The sequence below is a fragment of the Poecilia mexicana genome, unplaced genomic scaffold (genome assembly GCF_051168715.1).
Source record: "Poecilia mexicana isolate PSO_F unplaced genomic scaffold, ASM5116871v1 scaffold_13, whole genome shotgun sequence".
In the NCBI taxonomy this organism is placed as follows: domain Eukaryota; kingdom Metazoa; phylum Chordata; class Actinopteri; order Cyprinodontiformes; family Poeciliidae; genus Poecilia; species Poecilia mexicana.
The window spans coordinates 5,713,343-5,726,970 of NW_028263382.1; the positions used below are offsets into that span (position 1 = coordinate 5,713,343).

The window sequence follows — 13,628 nt, forward strand, 5'->3', positions numbered from 1 at the left end:
GCTTAAGCCAAAGTTAAGAAACAAAATTTTGCTTTGATTCTGAAAGTTTTTGTCATCTTCCCATTAACTGGGGAAACATTAGCTTCCCCAGCTAATGTTTAATGTTGCTGGTAAATGAGCATCTAGGCTGAAACTTCCATGAGTTCCACCAGTTTTTAAGGATTTTACTAAGCAACCCATCAAATTACTGCTGAGTAAAACTGTAAAGTCACACTGTCTAAAATTACCAGAAATAATTTAGGTTATTTAGTCTGTCATAACTAAAAAAATTGCTTATTTTTCAAGGTCCTGTTTTCCTTATGTTGTTTTACAAATGCCACAGATTCACACTAAATCCTTAGCTAGTAAGATAATTATTTAGCATGGAGCTAGACAGTTAAATGCTTGAACTAATTTAATAGGTAGTTATAAGCATTTTTACAGAGAAACCAAAAACAACTCTGTTTCAACTGTTTGATGAAAGAACATGGAAGATGGCAAGGGATATTTTAGCAGAGAGCATCTATCCTCTTATTTTTTGTCAGTTTGAACCTGTGAGCTCATGAAGGCATTATTGTGTCATTGTGTCTGGCACCTAGGAACATCGATTAGAAGTCATTTATTAACAGTACAAAAATTATTCTTAATCAAACTAAATGATAACATTTAGCTATAGCATGCTAACTGTTTTAATCTATGCACAAATTATTGATATTGTGATTCTATGAATGTTTTATTTTGGAGTCGAAGGAAATTTACACCTTGATAGACTAAATAGTGTCATCTTATTTTTTCATATATATGAGTCTGCCAACAAAAAGTCTCACAGAATAATATATATGGCACCGTAAAAGCAAAAATAGGAATTTTTGCTTGTATCTGTTTAGCAACCCTGGTTTAACCAACCAGATTTGTTATTTTGAGCCGCGGATAATATAGGAAATAGCGCCCCCTTCACTTCCGGAGTGCAATGGTCCCATTTCCAAATAAGGTATGAGACTGCCATGTGGTCCGTCCCCGCCCTTTTCTGTTTGCTGCAGCGAGGAGAGAGAGAGGAGACGCCACGGTTTCGGTATTGCAAGTTCATGCGCTAAACTGCCGGTGATCCTGCGCCGGATTACATAAACGTATTTTTTCATGTTGCATAAATGTTTTTTTCCCCATTTTTTAATTAAAAAATAAACATTTTCAAAAACAGCCTGAGCCAGAGATTAACCTCCGATAGATGTCTTTTGGTTAAATTTGATATTATACAAAACTGATTTATGTAGGTTCAGACAAAGTATTTATATTATTTAATTGACATCCATCCATCTTCTTCCGCTTATCCGGGGTCGGGTCGCGGGGTTAGCATTTATTAAATTATTTCATAAAGTTCTTTTGTAGTTCCAAATGTCTCGACTATTTTTAATCACTTTTCCTGGTCACGCTTGACCAAATATGCAAGTTATGCGTTGTCGTCACTCATCGAATTTTAGAATAGCCAATAGCTACTTTGCTTGCTGACCGGTTGGCAATGGCAACAGTGGCGGCGGCGTTCCTCACAGTTTGCTTGCCGGGGCATTTGCTGGTTTAGTGGATGTAGTTAGAAAACATGAACAGAGCGCGAGAAAGCGGGCAACCAACCGGTGTTCAATGTTGGACGAATACACCGCCTACTAAAATGAGGAAAAGTCAAATTCAGGTGAATATAAATGTACAGTTAAGTTAGCTGACGATGTAATGACTCCATGCCAGACGGTTCCGGTGTTTTGGCTAGCTCCGTTACACCTGCTAGTCCACCTAACATGCCGAAGAGGCAGAAGAAGACGAAGATAAACATGGATATTTGACGACAAATACGATAGTGGAGAGGACTTGAATCATTTTGAAAAAAAAAAAAAGAAAAGCTTCTTTATATAAAAGCTTCTTTATATATATATATATATATATATATATATATATATATATATATATATATATATATGAATCATAAATTCCTGGAGTGACTGATTTAAAATCCCACAGCTGATTTTGTTTCTCCTAATGACTTGCTTATTTAAACTGATCATTGATGGAGGATCATAAACTCTACAGAACCTGAACCTGACAGGGAAATGACTGGGAGCTGAAAACCAACAAGGAAACACAGAAAGTTAAAGTTTTTCTTGAGGAAACCGACACAAATCAGCCACAGAGACTCACAGAATGCATTGGAACCATTCAATGTATTCTGTTCATTGAATAGTGGTTTGTTTAGAGCAAACATACCTGTTTGCTCTAAATAGGAAATTTCTTATTGTTTTCCAGCAAGCATCGATTGTAAACAGGAACGTGTTCAGAGACGGAAAGACTCGAATTGGTGAGACGGATTTTACTGAAGTCCTTTCAGTTTATAGAAATGTTTTAGAAAACTTTGGTCATTTAACATCTTTTTATTGGAAAAAAACTGAGATTAATTTCAGTATTAATGATTAAAATATTCTAAATCAGCTTACTGTTGAAATTCTACAGCTTTATGTTGTTAATAAAACATTCATTTGTTCATAAAGAAGAAATTAGGAATATCTTTTTCCATCTGCATGAGTAAGCTTTTGAGTGCTGTTTTCCTATTGGTCAGATTTTGTCCTGGTGTGGGAGGAGCTTCGGGGTGTTAATGACAATGGCAGAGGTAATGGCGCCACCCAGAGGAAGTGGAGGGAACAGTTTCTGAGCAAACTGAAACAAGTAGGCCTGCTGCAGGAGCAGGTGAGCAAAACAAACACACCTGAGAATGAAGTCAAACCCAAACAGAGCGACATGTGAGTGAAACGGCTGCCTCTGATTGGCTGTGATGAGGGGATGGAAGGCGTCCCACATCATGACGCCTCTACCGTCATGCTGTTCAGGTGCTCTGTGTCCTAACATGTCCCCTTCAAGGTCATTCTGTCCTGTTGTCCACAGAGGGAGGTCCGCAAGGCGAAGAAGATGATCCACTTCATCCTCCTCAGCGCACCCTGGAGTGTCCTCTGTTACTACGCCGAGGAGATCAATCTCAAAGTCCCGCTGGAGGTAAAACCTTCCCATGCAGCTGTCACGTCTCTAGTGGACGTCCTCTCAGTGTGTCCTTTGTCCTCCTGCAGGTGGTCACCGTTCCAATCACTAACTGGTCCGAAAGCTTCCTGTCCAAGCTGTCCCTCCCTAACCCTCTGTCCCAGAACGTCCCCAACCCACCGCTGGAATACTACACCTGTCAGTTCAGGACCAACAAGCTGGAGAGGTCTGCAGTGTCTTTGTCCTCAGTCTCTGTCCTCAGTCTCTGTCCTTTGTCTGGGACCAGACTAGTTTCCGCTGCAGCATCACCTGTCCTCTATCTGCAGGTTCCTGGGAAGCAGTGACAAGGAGACGTTCTTTAAAACCACCCAGAGACACCAAGTGGTAAGTTCAGGCACCGTAGAACATCTGATTCTTCTTCTTCTGAGATGAGGACAAGAAGAAAATGAGTTCAAGACGAGTCTTGAGCCCTGCATCCCTGATAATCTGATGTACAACAAAATGACAAGGTGTTGCTGTCGGACAGAAGCTTTGTATCTCCAAAAATATAACTTATGAGGAAACAAATTAACTTGTTATATACTCAGTTATAATTTATCAGGGTCAAAAAATCTGAGTTTGGTGACAGTTATTTCCAGTCAAAGTATCTTAAGCTGTGTTTCTCATGGAACATTGCTCATTCCTCAGGGGCGTGTCCTGGTGTCCCTCATCTTTCTCTGTCAGTTTGAGTTTCAACCTGAAACGTTTCTCTGTCTCTGCAGCTGTATGAGATCCTGGCCAGAACTCCGTACGGTTGTGTGAACCGGGGCGAGGTGGGCATCGACCGGCTGATCAGTGAGGAAGTCTTCACAGCAGCGTACCCACTGCATGAGGTCTGAACCTGACATCCCTACAGTTTAAAATGGTTTAGAGGAACCTTTACAATGTCAGCTCTGTTTGCAGGGGAACTACAAGATGCCGGACAACCCAGTGTCCCTCCAGTCTTTAGGACTGAGGCAGATCCTGCATGGGTACTGGTCCAAGTGGTCCTGCTGGAGTCGCTACCAACCTCTGGGCCACATAAGGGCATACTTTGGGGAGAAGATAGCTCTCTACTTTGCTTGGATTGGTAATTACAGTCATGATTGAAATGTCCTGATCCAGTCCAGACATGCCTCGTTTCATTGAGCGGTACGGCTCGGTGCACTATTCTGTTTGTTTCCATCGTAAAGCCGGCCCATTCCACCGACTCCTAGTGCACCGTTCCTGGGTCCCCCTCAGTTGTATGTCCATAAGACAACGATATGGTGCGGTTAGGATGGCGCCACACCACACAGTCCATTGATTGTGAGACAGAAATCATCACTGTTTGCGAGAAGTTTGTCATTGCTCTCGTATGACGTAATGGTCCAACCGGTGGAGGAGTCGGCACTCCAATCCGGGCCGAACTGCTCAGTGGAAATGAGGCGATCGTCTTTCCCTGTTTTCCATGCTATGATCCAGTTTTTCCCTTAATCCTTTAAAGTGATCTAAATAAACCACTCACCAGTCTGACTGGTTGATATGAGATGTCTTTAAGATTTTCAGTGGACCAACAGCTTTCCCTAGGATGACGAGTTCCCATGAATGAGTACTGGAGTCCCTGGTGTGGCACTTTAAAAGATCTTAACGTGTTTTCTCGTCAGAAGGCAGATTTAACACAGACTACATGACTGTAACTCTCCTCAGTGTTAAGTCAGTGGGTGTCTGCAGGTTTCTACACTGCCTGGCTGCTGCCTGCATCTCTGGTTGGGACTCTGATCTTCCTGTTGGGTTTTGCAGATTTGTTCTCTGACGTCCCAGCGTAAGAACACATTCCAAATTTATTGTTTAGAGCAGTGGTCCCCAATCCCCGGGCTGCGGACCGGTACCGGTCCGTGGACCAATTGGTACCGGGCCGCGCAAGAAATAATTAAATATTTCCGTTTTATGTAATATTTGAGTCTGGAGGATCTTTTATTTTGAAAATCCTTTAACCGGATTCTCTCAGTTACTTGCGCGCCACAAGCAGCAAAATGAGTAAGAAACAGATCAGATGTCTTTGGAAAGTTTCTTTGCGAAGGGGAAAAGGCCCAGAGAAGAGACAGGAGGATGGATTTATCCCGGACCGGTAGGTGAGTCAAACATTACAAGCCGCTCTGTGTAACATGTGGCGACCGGCTGCTAATGAGGCAATGAAGCTTCAAACTGCTTCACCTCGTAGAGACCCAGCAGGCTGTGGATATAAGCAACTCTTTGGGTGTCGTTGTCTCCTTCACTCCCAGATGGACCGTCTGGTTGCAGAGAAACAAGCTCAGGGCTCCGTTAGTCTTTATCATGAGTTAAAATTTTCACAAAAGTAAAATGCTCGTTTTTGTGGCGCATCTGTATCTTATTTTGAAGGGATATGTAAACGTTACCATAGCGACCAGAGTCAGAGCGTTTGGTCGAGAGGAGATGAGTAGAGCTTGTGAGCCTTAAGTCTGGTTTAGACAGAAAGATTTAAGGATGTCGGCCGATTCTCCAAACCTCTGTGACCACAGAGCTGATAAAAGTCCAACAGGTTCGATCGGTTCGTGTTCAGCCTCAAGGCAGGAGCAACACGAACCGATTCCAGTCACGAACATCCCGATTCCAGAGGATAATCCAGTAAAACCCCCAACATAGCAAACGGGAATTTAGAATAACCAAACATGGATGACGATGTAGAAGCAACATCAGGATGTGGAGACATTTTAAGAGATAAAAGAAACAAAAAGAAAAGGCGGTGGATAAAAGACGACGGGAGCAGCCGCTCCATCTGCTGCACTATGATTTGGAGGCAACTATGTTTTTTCATAGTTAACATTTTAACTGAATAAACATAATAAACATATAATAATGACCTTTACATGTAATAATAAACATTTCCACATATCATCTCTGATATCCACCGGACTCTCAGTTGCGCGATATGTCAGCTGTTTGGGATTCCCCTCTGTTCTGACGTCACCGCGCTTTCTGATTGGCTACCTGTCACATTCAGCAGGTTGTATTCTCGTTCCCAGTCAGGGAAAACCCCACAGGCTGCGATAAAAAGGCCAAGACAACCCAAATGGGGCATATTCAGGATTTAGCGGGAACGCCAACATGCAGCAGCTTTATCTGACGGTTCACCCCCCGGGCCACAACAAAATTTGCAAGTCTTGACCGGTCCGCAGTAATAAAAAGGTTGGGGACCTCTGGTTTAGACTTTATGCTTTTGTAACAGTCCCAGTTTCTGTGCTGCTTGACTTCTCTGTGGTGAAAATGATTCACCACCCAAACAAAAGCCTGGATAGTTTCTACAGAAGATGTTTTTTGTACCTGCAGGAAGGAGGTGTGTGAAAGCAAAGATGCTTTCATCATGTGTCCTCTCTGCAACATCTGCTCCACCTGGAACTATTCCAGCATCTGCATCACCTATAAGGTACCTGTGAGCCACTTCATTCCTCTTTTTTCTGCCTAAACCAGCTTAACCTAACCGAAGCATCTTCAGGTACAGAGGTTGTCTAATCTAAGTGTTTTGATTCCTTAGCGGTGCTTTTAATGTCTTTCAGCAGTTTGCTTTAGGTCAGTTGACTTGGGTCTTATGATTGGATTCAATATTTTTTACATATATTTTCTATTGGTCTTTGATATTAGAAATTCAACGTTTTGGTATAAATAGGAGGTTTTGACCTAACGGCCCTGCGTTGTCTTGTAGTTAGTACTCTGGAGAAATGGAGCTGTAAGACACCTAACAAGGGCCATTTGAACTCCCTACAGTCAGTTAGACCTTGTTTCCAATGACTGATGATCCCTCTTCCCTTTATCTTTCATATCTGTGTGCTCCTGCCAGCTCAGGTTATAACAAGTAGTAAATAAGCAGCACGGCTCTGCCTCAGCGTGTCCTTCGTCTCTCTGCAGGCGGGTCTCCTGTTTGACAACTGGGGGACAGTGTTTCTCAGCCTCTTCATGTCTTTGTGGGCCGTCACCTTCCTGGAGTACTGGAGGCGAACTTCTTCAACTCTTACCCACCGCTGGGGCTGCTCTGAGTTCGAGGACATTGAGGTTAGACGCCACGATGCCTCGCTCTAAAATGGTTCCACTTTCCAGAAGCTTCTGTAAGTCCTTTCCTTCCCCGAACAGGAGCGTCCGCGTCCAGAGTTCTCGGCCATGGCGCCGATGACCATGAGGAACACGATCACTGGGGCTGAGGAACCTTACTTTCCTGAGAATAAACGCTTGAACAGAACTGCCGCTGGATGCATGATCATCGTCATCATGGTAAACCTCCTGATCTTCTGCGTATTCCATCAGAAGTTAGAATAAGAGTTTGAACTTCAGTTTCCTGTGTGCAGATTTGTGTGGTCCCGATGTTCCTCATTGCCATTATTTTGTACCGTACCATCCTCAGAGTCGTCCTCTACAAGTCAACTACTACTGACAGCGCCTCTGTGAGTCTAACAGCCAGGGCGTTCCTTCCAGTGTTTTCAGAATCTGTACAGACAGTACAGATTTCTGAGTACGCTGCCCTGAGGGACACCATGCATTCCTGATGTTCTGCTCCTGAGCTTAAACTGGTTTATGCTTTCAGGCTGGGACGATAGCCAGCATTTCAGCATCAGTGCTGAACCTGATCATTATCCTTACATTGTCCAGAATTTACACCTCGCTGGCCGGCATCCTCACACGCTGGGGTGAGTCTCTGTTCTTGGTGCTGAAATCACTGAACGGCCCCTTCAGGCATTCACCATCCCAGTAGTGATAATAACAGAATCACACCTGTAACATATCAGACAGATCAACCAGGGGATACATAGCCTGTCATCATCAGAGGCTCTCTTCCTCTTTTCGTATGCGGTTCGTTTTGTGTGGCATCAACCTTTTGGATCTCGGATCATTTCATGGCGTCCACCTGCCTGTTGGCTGGGATAGCGGTGTAGCGCCTCCTAGGAACTTTGATGGTCTGATTTTCGTTCAAGGTACTTTTGGTCTTTGTTGGTGATGACAACATTTGCGCCTCCTCTCCCAACTCACAGCTCTCATTTTAGCCAACCTTATAATTGGTTTTGAATTGAGCTAGTGGTGTTAGCCTCTCTCTTTTTGGTGTTTTGCTTTAATTGTTGATGGGAGTGTTTTCCTCTCCCAGTTTTGGTTGTTTTTTATGCACCGTGTTGACTCTCCTTCAATGCTTGTAGTGGCAGTGTCATCATTCTGGTATTGGTGGCTGTATGGTGGGGGGAACTAATCTGGTTTCTCTGTTTCTGCTTGGTGCTCATAGGTTGCACCCACAGTCGGTTCCACAAGCACCAGTGTGAGATCTGCCCTGGTTCTGGAAGATGTGTTTTACCCTCCATTAGAGTCAGGCAGACCTCAAGTGGAGAGCTACATCCTCTCTCTGTCAGCCCTTCATGTCTCAGATGGGTTTTGTTGGCTATGATGTCACCGTGTGGCCATACACTGCATTTGTGCCTAAAGTGTTACCTCATTGTCACTAGAACCAGCCAATGAGATTGACACGATTTCAGCCGACATCAGGAGGAAGTTCTCAGGCTCAGAGGGACTCCTTGTGACATCACTGGTATTAGTCACCAGGGTTTTCAGCAACGCCCTCTGGCGGTCAGTAGGGATGAAATAGAACAAAACTTATGTATGTAGCTATGTATCGATGAATCCCAGATGACCGTAGAGATTCTCTGACACTCGCATTGGATGACAAGATTCTGTAAGAACAGAGCCTCAGATGATGTCAGACTATCATATGGTTGATCAGCCAATATGTCACAGCTGTGACTCTGTATCTGGTGTTCATGTGGTGGAAACCTCTCCGTCTTCACCATCTTCATGCCTGTGTGTTCGTTGCTATTCAGAAATGCATCGCACTCAAACCAAATATGAAGACATGTTCATCCTCAAAGTCTTCATATTCCAGTTTGTGAACTTCTACTCAACTCCAGTCTACATCGCCTTCTTCAAAGGCAGGTGAGAGCTGCTCCAGCAAATCGCGACGGCCTCTAAGCTTCTTCAATGTAACATTTTTATCAAGTATTTGAGTGGTTCTGCTTATAATCATATGATTATAAGTCTTTGGACTTTCTCCAAAGACTTAGCCTGTGTTTGTCCTAACAAGCTTGTTTGTGGGTCTCTTCAGGTTCGTCGGTTACCCTGGAATGTACAACACTCTGTTTGGCCTTCGCAATGAAGAAGTGAGTTTGTTTTTGTTCATGTTTGAAAGAAAGACAAATGTTTCCTTAATCAGAAAATAATTTTTCAAGGGGCTGCCTGCAAATGTCATGTTAGGGGTTGAATCTACCTCAACCCCAAACATCCTGAGGCTCTTCAGGGATGGCAGGCTAGGCGGATCATAACTTCTTTCACAGGCGTGGACCAGGGCGAAGTTCTGATCCACGCCTGGTGTCATCTGATCAGGAGACCTCCTGTGGAGGTTTAACTTGGAGGCTTTCCAGGCTCATCCCACTGGGTTCAGACTCTCAGGCTGATCCAGAACTTTCTGAAGGGCCTATGAATGCTTATGCCTTATTTCCAAAATAGCAAACCAGTGCGGTTTGGTATTTTATAGTCTGACTTGTTTATTAGAGCGTTTCAACCACCAGCTGGACTCTTACTGGGCATGTGGGGTTAAACCCAACTCCTGCCGTTGCATCATATTAGTAGGATGATGGATGTGATGTTTGTGGCAAGCAGGGACCTTTTTCCAACCCCCCAATCAGTAGATGGTGGTGTGTTGTGTGATGCCAGTAGCTGTTCCCTAACTGGACCGTACTGAGCCATTACAACAGAATGGGTCGGTTCTATGGGTCAATGGAAACAGACAAAACAGTGAACCGACCTGAGCCGTAGCGCTCAGTGGAGATTCTCAGACTGAGAGTGTTGCTGGAGTAAGTCATGTCTGGGTTTTCCTCCTGCACATTTTGGACCTGCTGGTGTTGTACCATATGGACATAGGATCTGCCAGTTTGTTTAAATATGTTAGAGGACAGAAGCTGCTGTGAATATTGTAATGAACTCTGCAAAAAGTTCCAGCGGGTTGATTTTTCCCACAGGTAGATAATATAAATGAAGAAGATGATGTTCTTGTCTCTGTTCCAGTGTGGAGCCGGCGGGTGTCTTATTGACCTGGCTCAGGAGCTGCTGGTCATCATGGTGGGAAAACAGATGATCAACAACGTCCATGAATTCATCTCTCCGTAAACAACACACACAGACAACACACCATCTACCAAAATCTAATAATTCCTCTGCTGTTCACGGCTGGCAGGAGAATTTAAACTGGTATTCAGATTCAGAGTCCTTTCACATCCCAAAAACTTAGATCCAGGTTTAGCTTAGCAAGGCGCGCATGTCCACTCGCATTTCAGGTCTGGATTTATATCTTGTACTGTTTTGAGTTTCCGAAATGGCATTGATGATTCTGTTGTATCACAATATGTTTTGTTGTTATATAAAACAATTTAATTATTTTTAACTTACATTTTTATTGATAATAATAATAAACACCAGTTACAATCCGCCGGTGCTGGTCCAGGTCATTCACTCAACTCGTGACTCCATGCTAATGCTAGTTCTGGTCAATGTAAAGTACAAGCTAGTTACTTAAAAAAGGACAAGTGAGATTTGCGCACCAAGCCAGCTTTAAATTTGGCGAGTGAGCCAGGAGCCGGGTTGTGTGAAGAATTAAATAGGACCGTAAAAAACATATAAGGAAGAGGGTATAATAATTATAGCTAATTTCAGTGTCAGTACCACTTATTTGCTCATGAACTCATGACTCCATGCCATTCCTAGTTCTGGTCAATGTAAAGTACAAGCTAGTTACTTAAAAATATGTCAGATTTGCGCACCAAGCCAGTGTTTTAATGTTTCAGCTTCTAAGACTATTTCAGTTCCAAGAATGGACAATTTTCAAGCCACACTTACTCCAGCAGTGGAGAAATTAGTTTGAACAGCATTGACTTGATAACTTTACAGAGACTTTATGTAAATCAAGTTCCAAGAGTCTGACAACAGCTTTCAGACTAGACTGCAAGACGCATGAAGCAGAATGCCTCTTGTTTTGGCAGGAAGGTTCAAGCGTGGTGGCAGAGAAACAAAATGCGAACTCCACAGATGGCAGGGACTCAGACGATGATGGACGTTTCTCCTTGGGAGGCAGATTACGAGCTGCTGGTCTGTGAGGGACTCTTCGGTGAATATCTGGAGATGGGTAACCAAAGCCTCTGTTTGCTCCAGAATCAAAGAGCCTCCATGACTGTGGGTTGTTTCTGAAATCTAGTGCTTCTCTTCTCAGTGCTTCAGTTTGGTTTCATCACCATCTTTGTGGCGGCGTGTCCTCTCGCTCCTCTCTTCGCTCTCATGAACAACTGGGTGGAAATCCGTTTGGACGCTCAGAAGTACGTGAAGGAATTTCGCCGCCCGGTGGTGGAGCGAGCTCAGGACATCGGCATCTGGTTTCACATCCTGCAGTTCATCTCACACATGGCCGTCATCAGCAACGTGAGTCTCCGGTCCTGATGAGGAGCAGCTTTCCTGAGAGATAGAAAATACTTTCCCAAAATCTGTTTCCAGGCTTTTCTCATTGCCTTCACCTCGTCCTTTGTGCCTCGGCTGTACTACCGTTACACCAGGGATAGCACCCTGAGCGGCTTCGTTAACTTCACCCTGGCAACAGCCCCGCTCAGCCACAACTCCACCTGCAAGTAATGGCCTCAATCTGCCTGTCCAGTACCATTGTCCCCCCAATGGCAGCAGGTTTGGACCTTAACATTGGTTTTGTGCAGGTATAGGGGTTTCAGGGATGATAACGGTGATTATCTGCCGGAGTACTTTCACCTCATTGCTATACGACTCAGCTTCGTCGTCGTCTTTGAGGTCAGTGTCTCTTACAGTTTCTAATAGTGCAAGGGTTTGACTTCAGTGTCCAACTTGAGGCGCTGACCGCCTTTTTGACGTGTGAAACGTGTTCGGTCTGAATGCCCTGCTAGTGTCATGGACTTTCACTGGAGAAGCTTTAGTTGAGTGAGAGCGCCATCAGAGGTGAGTGAAAGAAGCCGCTGTTGTCTGACTGATGATGTGTGTTTCACCATCTTTGTACCTCAGCATGTGGTCTTCTTCATCGGCCGACTGATTGACCTGACGGTTTCTGACATCCCAGAGGAGGTGGAGATTAAGATAAAGAGGGAGTACTACATGGCTAAACAGGCACTGGCTGAGAATAAGGTCCAACATTTAAATCCTTGAAGTTTAGTTTGAGCATCATTTCCTTTCAGTAGGCCGTGTGTTTGGCAGGAATGGTCTTAGATACATTTTCTTGTGTACCTCCAGGCTTTGGGGAAAGCCATGCTGCCGAATGATAAGGATGTTGAGTCAGGTCATCGTGGATCCAAAGGCCTACTATAATGCGATCACTGCGTTGCATTACCAACAATCTGAACACGACCCCAGAGAAAACGGATCCAGCTGACCTGAAGCCTGGCTGCATCAGAACTGACCGGTTCATGTGGAGGTTTTACAACCTGCAGAGCTGGCTCCTTCTGGATGTTTACTGGACTTATATAAAATAATTTAGCTTTCCAACTTGTCACAGAACAGTGTGCCGGTGAAGTGTCTTCCTACCTTTACCTTCTGAAACCAGAATCAAAGACCTGTGAGATTTCTGAGTAACTCTCCTCAGAACCTTGACCGACCCAGAGCTGAAAGCTTCTCAGGAACTTCCTCAAACAGAGGCTTGAAGTAGAACCACTGAAAATGAAAATGTCTTTTCTTCTGCTGCTGGAGGGAGCTAAAGGTTAGTCCAAGCGGCTTATGATGTACCATAATATTTAGAACAAGTTACATCCAGCACAGGCATTCTGGATGTGGGAACTTAAATAAGGCTTAGCTTAGGCTATGAATGTTTGTGTTTTGGTCACTTGCAGTGATATAAATTAATCTGCTTCTGGAGCAGTAGGTTATTTCCATTTCTTCCGGCTGCTCAACTGTTGGTCAATTAATGTAGATTTTTTGAAGTATTTTAAGTTTAGCTCATTTCAAAGCAACACCAACTAGTCTTAGTGAGAAAAAGCAAATATTTACTGCAAATTTCTGAATGTTACATGTTTATTTTATAGGTCAGATGCGGTGTTTTATTTTTATTGTATTTTCGCTAATGCTTGATTAAAAATGAAATGTAATCGTTACATGTGAAATTATTCATTTTGTTGTTACAATAAAGAAACCATTGATTTGAAGGCTTGTTTCATTCAGGACATTTCAGTTCATGTGATTCACAATACGTCTGATTGGTTCATAATAATTTGAACATAAAGGTCAAGATTTACTGAGCCCACCTGAAGGGTCAGGGCCAACCACATCAGACAAGAACTGATTTCAGAAACATTAATGATGTTCATCATGCAGTCCAGACAAAAACAGCTTGGTGTGAGACACGTGAGAGATGAAAAGTCAAGAGCTCAGAGGAAATGGAAACGTTGTAGAAAATCTTCAGAGTCCTGCCTTCTTTGACTCCTGAACTGGTAAAGAAGCTGCAGCAGATTGAAGAAAAAAGCCTCTGACCTCTGACCTCTGACCTGGAGGCTTTGAGCTGCAGAAACATGATTAATATTCAGTGGTTAGCTGCT

The 13,628-nt window shown here is 43.7% G+C and overlaps 1 protein-coding gene across 2 annotated transcripts; it reads left to right on the top strand.

The window, feature by feature from the left end:
- The first annotated feature begins 1,316 nt into the window (after positions 1-1,316).
- Positions 1,317-13,238, top strand: LOC106929758 (anoctamin-7-like). Of its 2 annotated transcripts, none has more exons than XM_088011541.1 (23): positions 1,317-1,663; positions 2,269-2,320; positions 2,579-2,706; positions 2,902-3,009; positions 3,081-3,217; positions 3,318-3,375; positions 3,753-3,863; positions 3,934-4,099; positions 4,723-4,813; positions 6,340-6,436; positions 6,916-7,059; positions 7,138-7,275; positions 7,350-7,445; positions 7,586-7,688; positions 8,862-8,973; positions 9,143-9,197; positions 10,102-10,199; positions 11,073-11,215; positions 11,300-11,505; positions 11,578-11,708; positions 11,790-11,880; positions 12,109-12,228; positions 12,334-13,238. In XM_088011541.1, the coding sequence occupies exons 1-23, from the start codon at positions 1,574-1,576 to the stop codon at positions 12,406-12,408; spliced, it is 2,550 nt and encodes an 849-aa protein (XP_087867667.1). In that variant the 5' UTR covers positions 1,317-1,573; the 3' UTR covers positions 12,409-13,238. The 2 variants fall into 2 exon arrangements, with proteins under 2 accessions (XP_087867667.1, XP_087867668.1); XM_088011542.1 differs by having other exon boundaries at positions 11,073-11,197.
- The last annotated feature ends 390 nt before the right edge of the window (positions 13,239-13,628 follow it).